The sequence below is a fragment of the Panicum virgatum genome, chromosome 9K, assembly GCF_016808335.1.
Source record: "Panicum virgatum strain AP13 chromosome 9K, P.virgatum_v5, whole genome shotgun sequence".
In the NCBI taxonomy this organism is placed as follows: domain Eukaryota; kingdom Viridiplantae; phylum Streptophyta; class Magnoliopsida; order Poales; family Poaceae; genus Panicum; species Panicum virgatum.
Genome location: NC_053144.1, coordinates 53,075,820 through 53,081,972, shown reverse-complemented (window position 1 = coordinate 53,081,972; position 6,153 = coordinate 53,075,820). Strand labels below are relative to the sequence as shown.

At 42.3% G+C, this 6,153-nt stretch overlaps 1 protein-coding gene across 5 annotated transcripts; it reads right to left on the bottom strand.

Moving 5' to 3' along the window:
* Positions 1-686: 686 nt before the first annotated feature.
* Positions 687-4,166, bottom strand: LOC120652228 (serine/arginine-rich SC35-like splicing factor SCL33). Of its 5 annotated transcripts, none has more exons than XM_039929992.1 (6): positions 4,017-4,166; positions 2,777-2,928; positions 2,118-2,195; positions 1,438-1,602; positions 1,204-1,332; positions 687-1,113 (listed from the first exon to the last, which is right to left on the bottom strand). In XM_039929992.1, the coding sequence occupies exons 2-6, from the start codon at positions 2,920-2,922 to the stop codon at positions 996-998; spliced, it is 636 nt and encodes a 211-aa protein (XP_039785926.1). In that variant the 5' UTR covers positions 2,923-2,928; positions 4,017-4,166; the 3' UTR covers positions 687-995. The 5 variants fall into 5 exon arrangements, with proteins under 5 accessions (XP_039785926.1, XP_039785930.1, XP_039785928.1 ...); XM_039929996.1 differs by having other exon boundaries at positions 1,204-1,329; XM_039929994.1 differs by having other exon boundaries at positions 2,777-2,923; positions 4,017-4,154.
* Positions 4,167-6,153: the final 1,987 nt, after the last annotated feature.

Below are 6,153 nucleotides of genomic sequence, written 5' to 3'. Positions count from 1 at the left end.
ATTCTGAAAATAATGCTTAGAGCAATTTCAGTAGAGCTGCTAAATTTGGGTAAGAAAATATCCATTTAGAAGTCCACTTCTAAATTTTACGCACTCAAATATGGGCCTCCACTCCAGCAGCCTGAGCAAATTGGACTTCTAACAGTTGACAGCCCAAACAGAGGGCCATCAAATTAGGGGTGGGGGAAAAATTTGAAAGGCCTACCAAAATGGCAACCCATTTGCTCCTCCAAATTGTTTTTTGATGTCCACGACTATATGACAGCTCATTTACTCTCTTTACTGGAGTTACTCTTATTTACTCTCTCTACTGGAGTTACTCTTATTTACTCTCTCTACTGGAGTTACTCTTACTACGATTCACTCTGTTCGGCTGGCTATGACTAGTGCTGATTTGTTGTGAAAAAAAATACTGTTGGCTAGTTGTGACTGGTGCTAATTTAATATGAGAGAAAAATATTGTTGGCTGATTGTAGCAGAACACTAGCTACGTTGATTGCGTCAAACAGCAATTAAACGAACACAAAAGACACGTAACAAGAGCTCAGCTAGGGGAAAAAAATGCTAGCTAAATATATCACAGCTGGCACGGAAACATGGATTTGTAAACTTCACACACCCAAACCAGCTGATAATTTTCAGGAACACCACCATTTCCGCCACAAAAAACAACAAAGAACTGCGGATAAACACTCGCATCCAAACCCCTGATATTCAACATTTCCGGAGAGCTCACCTGCTCCAACAACACTGCCAATCGAAAACAAAGTATTGTGCCATACTAGAGTCATAAATCACTTCAAATCTCTGCACCCAGTCAACAGGTACGTTACATTCTCAAAACACTCATCAAATGTTTTGAAATACACCATACATGTTTTTAGCACTCCCAGCGTAGGGTGACAAAAAGAATCCAGATCATATATGGTTCCATTCGGTGTGCCAGCAACTACATCGTCATGCATGTAGCACTACTCAGCCCTGATGATGCATCATCATTGGCTAACAGAAAGAGACCTCTCCCTGCGAGGAGACTTAACAGCAGGGCTGGCACTCCTTGATCTGCTGCCCACTGGTGAGCGCGACAAAGATCTCTCCCTAGGAGATGGGGACCTGTTAAGATGGTAAATGTGTCAATCAATCAATAAGATCATCAAGAACACGAAATTGACAACATAATATGAGGAGCCTTGCAACTCGTACCTTGAATGGTGCTTTCGCTTAGGTGCTGGTGAGTAGCTTCTGCTGCGGGACCGCGATCTGCCCCTTGGAGAGACAGAGTACTCAGGCGACCTTGAGCGCAACCTCCGATCATACGAACGGCCTCGGCTACTACACAGGTGGAAAAGAGTAACTTTTATAGCTTTTGCTTCCTAAAACTGTGGCATATAGATAGTGTATTCAGTTACAAAATTGATGAAAAGGGACGTAGATTACTTGACTCTTTCCCTTGCCCTCATCTCAGTAGGCTTCTTTCTGTTCTCCTCTGCAAAAACAACAGTAATTTCCCTTCCAAGAAACATATGCCCATCCATATGGTATTTTGCATCAGCAGCATCCTCAGGATCAAAGTATTGGATAAACCCAAATCCTCGAGGATCCCTGAAATATAAAACAAACATTAGTATTTTCTAAAAATGGCAACGCTCCAGAAAGCAACCAAACCAAGGAATTGTTTAACTCTTCCTTCCGACAATGTTGATACACACAAATCAATTTCAACAGTAAAGCAGGCACTATGCTGCTGACCTTGCACTCATCAGAGTTTAGAGATAGACTTCAAACTCTTCATAACTTGCATATCTCTTAAACCTCTATTTCTTCCTTTTTCTTCAATAGTACTCTTAAGACTCGCGTCTTCAAAAAAGTTACTTTCACTGTTAACCTCAGGGGGTGGCAAAGCAATTCAATGTAAAACAATGAAACATTGCATATAAACAAAAAAAAATGATAAGAACAGGTTTAATATATTAAAAACAAGTGCCATCCATCATAAGTCTGCTGTGGTGCAAATATACTTTATTTTCCTATAAACAGCCAAGGGAGAGATTCCCGAATCGTACATAGGCATCCACCAGGAGATGCACATTCATGGTAGTTGAGATAAGGTGCCTTACCCAGTGTAGTAATCCCTTGGAAGGTATATATCTTTAACACGGCCAAATTTTCCAAATGGTCTACGGAGGTCATCAGGCCTGCATTTGTAATAGACACAATGTAAAATGGGTGTACCGTGGAAGAATAAGACATTGCTGTTGGTATATAATAATGAATTGCCTCATAAACATGAAAAGGAGTCAACAACAAAAAAAAAAGACATAGAATTACGAATACAACAAGGGAGGCGACACATTTAATGAAGACAAATTGCAGAGCAAAATGCAAATGCAATCTCTCTATTGTTCAGATATAGGCTGGACAGGTTGGGAATAAAGTAGGTAGACCCATATATTACCGATTTTTTCAGCTACGTGCAATGCATTCCTTCAGACTAGTATGACAAAGACAATGATCTACATGATTTTATTAGTTGCAAAATGAACACACTACGATTTCTAAGCAGAGCTCAACAACACTTCAGTGCCACACATGCGCCAATGCCATTCTCCTTAATAAATTCTGGTTTTAGTAATAAACTAATTGTGCCATTTCATGATCAACAGTAACACCAAACAACCAGGGAAAAAAAACAGTAACACCAAACACATTGGCGCACAAAGTTATAATACAACATCAAGAACATGCTGTTGCTGTCCACGAGCAGGGGGGGTCTTACCTACAATCCCGGCGAAGATTCCTCACTAGAAGACTAGTTGGGAGGTCCCTAGCACGTCCTCCATAACGACCATGAGGGCTTGGACTTCGAGCTCTTCTCCTGTAACCTCTTGGAGGTGAGGGGCTGTAATCGTACCTTCTTCCCATGCTGATCTAACGACAACAAGAAAAAAAATGTGAGTCATTACAAGCGACAAAATAGTAACCATGGCATTTATATCAGATCTTCAAATATGGAAGTCATGCAGAAAAGAAATATGCTCAGCACCAAAGTATAAAGTTAGTAATCACTAGTGACTGTAAGTAGTTCCATCAACAGCAAATTGGACAACAGGTAAGACGAAAGAATAAATTGGATTGGGCAAGAAGCCATATTTCAGCATGCAAGGTAAGAGCCTTGATAACTGTAGGTGAACATGATGTTTGGCTACATCATTTGCGAGCGGATGACAATGCAAGGAGTCCACTCCATCCCTAGCTAGAATCTTTTGACGAAAGTCAGACAACGCACGTCCATAAGTCCATTATATGTCATCTACCATGAACACCAGGATGACAATTCATAAACACAACAAGAAAACAGCTAACAGTATTTCTGTATGGGCAATACGATTAGGTATTGTTTGGATAAACCCACTCCCTCCCCATGCATGCGGATTGGACTGCAAAGTGGACTAATTTCACATCAATCCCTCCCAATACATATGGATTCGAAGGGCATATTATGTTCCCAAACGAGGCCTCAAGCGTTTTGGTGGAAGCAGCTCACCAGACCACCCAAGAAAACATTTTTTTTCGTATCTTCTCCCATTCCTACTCAGTAATTCTACACGCGTACATCCCGTTCTTCATCCCACCCTCATCCGCACCCCCCCCCCGGGCCAAAAAAAAATCCAAAGCCCTTCCCCAAGGCTCCCAAACAACCAATCCTGCTCTAGAAATCCCAAATTCGTCAATTTTAACACTCGAATCCGTTCTCCACTTCGAAAAAGAACCGTCATCCGCTTCCAAGATGGTGACTGGAGCGCGCCCTATGGTACCTCGAAACAAAAACGACCAAATCGATGGGGGAAAAAAACGCGCGCCGAAACATTGCGCCGGATTCCAGGCACGGAAGACGACGGAGCGGGGGGCGCCGCGCTCACCTCGGCGGAGCAAACCAGACGAGGCTCCTCGCAAAAGCTAGGGTTCTATCAGAAATCCAGGCGGGGGCGTAAGCGCCTCTCGGATTGGAGCGGTACCTTTTTCTCCTAGGGCTCGAGGGGCGCGGTGGGGATCTCCAGAAGCTTCCGAGGTCCGAAGTAACGCGACCGCGAGGGGGTTTGAGACGCGGAGGCAAGGGGCGCGGGGTGGGCGAGGCGAGGCCGTGCGGGTTTTAAGGGAACGGCGTGGTCGGATTCGGGCCGGAGGTGGAGGAAGGCCGCGCTGTTGGGCTTTTGGAGGCCTTTGCTCGTTTGGGCTCCGCCTGTAGTAGTAGATCGATCATGAGGTTATGGCCCAAAAATGGATCCAGATTGAGAAATTTGATTTCTTCCTCTCGAATTTTGCCAGATCACACCGAAAGAAGTCTATTTTTGTCTGTGAAAATGTCTAACTCCATCTAAAATTTAATCTATTTGTGGACAAATATATTTTTCGTCATTTTTCTGACAATAAATTTCTTATCTTATATTCCCTACCCCAAAAAAAAGGGGATCATTGGTGCTTTTCCTCGCGAAAGAGGCGTGGTATTTCATACCCTCTTCCTCTCCTTTGATATCGTTGTCTCCCTCTTTAAGTTTGGTATCGTGGAAAAGTGTTTGCCATCCGAGCGAGAAGACAAAACTCAGAGAAGGACCCAAACCATATCGCTACACTTGTCCACAAAGCTTGGCGAAAGATAAGCCGGCAACAGGGCGCCGCAGCCTCTAGAGAATCGAAGAGAGAACGCTGCTGCCGGACACCAGGCCCGCCATTTGTCACCGGCCATGGTGGGCAAGCAGCAATCGGCGGTGCCCAAGTGTGTTTGCTTGGACACGGATGGAGTATCAGCTGGTACCAAGCACATGTGCGCGAGCATGGGAGCAGCCAAAGTTTAATTTATTTGCCTCGTCCTGATCTCGGCGGCGCAAAGCTTCCTTTGATCGCAAGCATCTATCTCGATCCCCAAAGGCTCTCCGAACATGCGTGATGCGATGCAGCGGCGACGGCCTTTCGCTGCCTTTTGGTTTGGCACGATAATGTTCTTACGTGTTCATGCGCCTGACTGCGACTTGATGGGTTCCACGTAGCAGTACTAGGAGTATCTGCTTAACATAAGAAACGGAGGCTCATCCATTATGTACGGCGTCCTTTTTTTTAAAGAAAAAAAATATGCTCAGTGTGATGCTAGCTAGATAATAGATGCGCCTTTCCGCCTCACAAACGGAGCGAGTTTATTTGAGATCTCTTGCGATATGCTGCATGTACTCGTATATATGAGTGTTTGTAGATGTGTTTAATTGTTTATGCTAAAAAAGCTCATTCTGACATTTTATATTTATCTTGCAAAAAAGATACTATTTTTCTTTAATACAATATGAGTACATACAAATATATTTTTCTAGAAAAAAAAGTCTGAATTACACTCTCGAACTACTATAGAAGTATGATTTTTAACCTTCAACTACAAAATGAAATAACGTAGTCCATCCAATTATTGAAATCGGACAAATTTAGCCCTTGGGGTGGTTTCCAAGGTGGTATTGAATTTAAAAAAAATAAAGAAATTCTAATTAGATCTAAAAAATCAAAACTAATTCGTTTTAAATCAGAAATATTACACATAACTACAAGTAATAAAATATTATGAAAATAAAAAATTGGATATAAATAATTGAAAAGTATCATGCCAATAGATAGGTTACATTTTTAGAAAACTTCAGATGCCCATTTCACATAAAATTAATTACTTATGATTTTTTTAGTTTAAAATTGAAAATTTTAATTCTCATAATAAAGTAGAAAACCACCTTTAAAATCACGTAAGGGGCCAAATTTGCATAGTTTCAACAGTTGGATGGCCTTTATTATCCGGTTTTTAGTTGAAAGTTGAAAACCAAACTTTTGTAATAGTTCGAGGATATAAACCAGATTTTTTACTATTTTCTAAGAACAAAGTACATGGATATACGGGTTAGTTTAAAGGGCAAAGCATGCTAGTCCAATTGCAAATCTACTACTTAACTTTGTCTCATTATATATGTCGGTACTCTGTAGCAGGGATATCCACTTCTATTGCAGTAAGGCAGGACTCGCGTAGTCATCCATAACTACGCCCTAAGGGACGGAGCAGCCCGGCCCCACGGGTCAGGCTCTTACCTCACCGGGCCAACGGTCCCGGACCCGCTCCCCACTCTG

What these genes read in the sequence shown, in the direction of transcription:
- LOC120652228 (XM_039929992.1), bottom strand. Translation starts at nt 2,922, where the DNA reads ATGGGAAGAAGGTACGATTACAGCCCCTCACCTCCAAGAGGTTACAGG. An exon ending in AGGGCAAGGGAAAGAGTCAA is followed by an intron (nt 1,333 to 1,437) that starts GTAATCTACGTC and finishes CCACCTGTGTAG; the next exon opens with TAGCCGAGGCCGTTCGTATG. An exon ending in AAGCGAAAGCACCATTCAAG is followed by an intron (nt 1,114 to 1,203) that starts GTACGAGTTGCA and finishes CCATCTTAACAG; the next exon opens with GTCCCCATCTCCTAGGGAGA.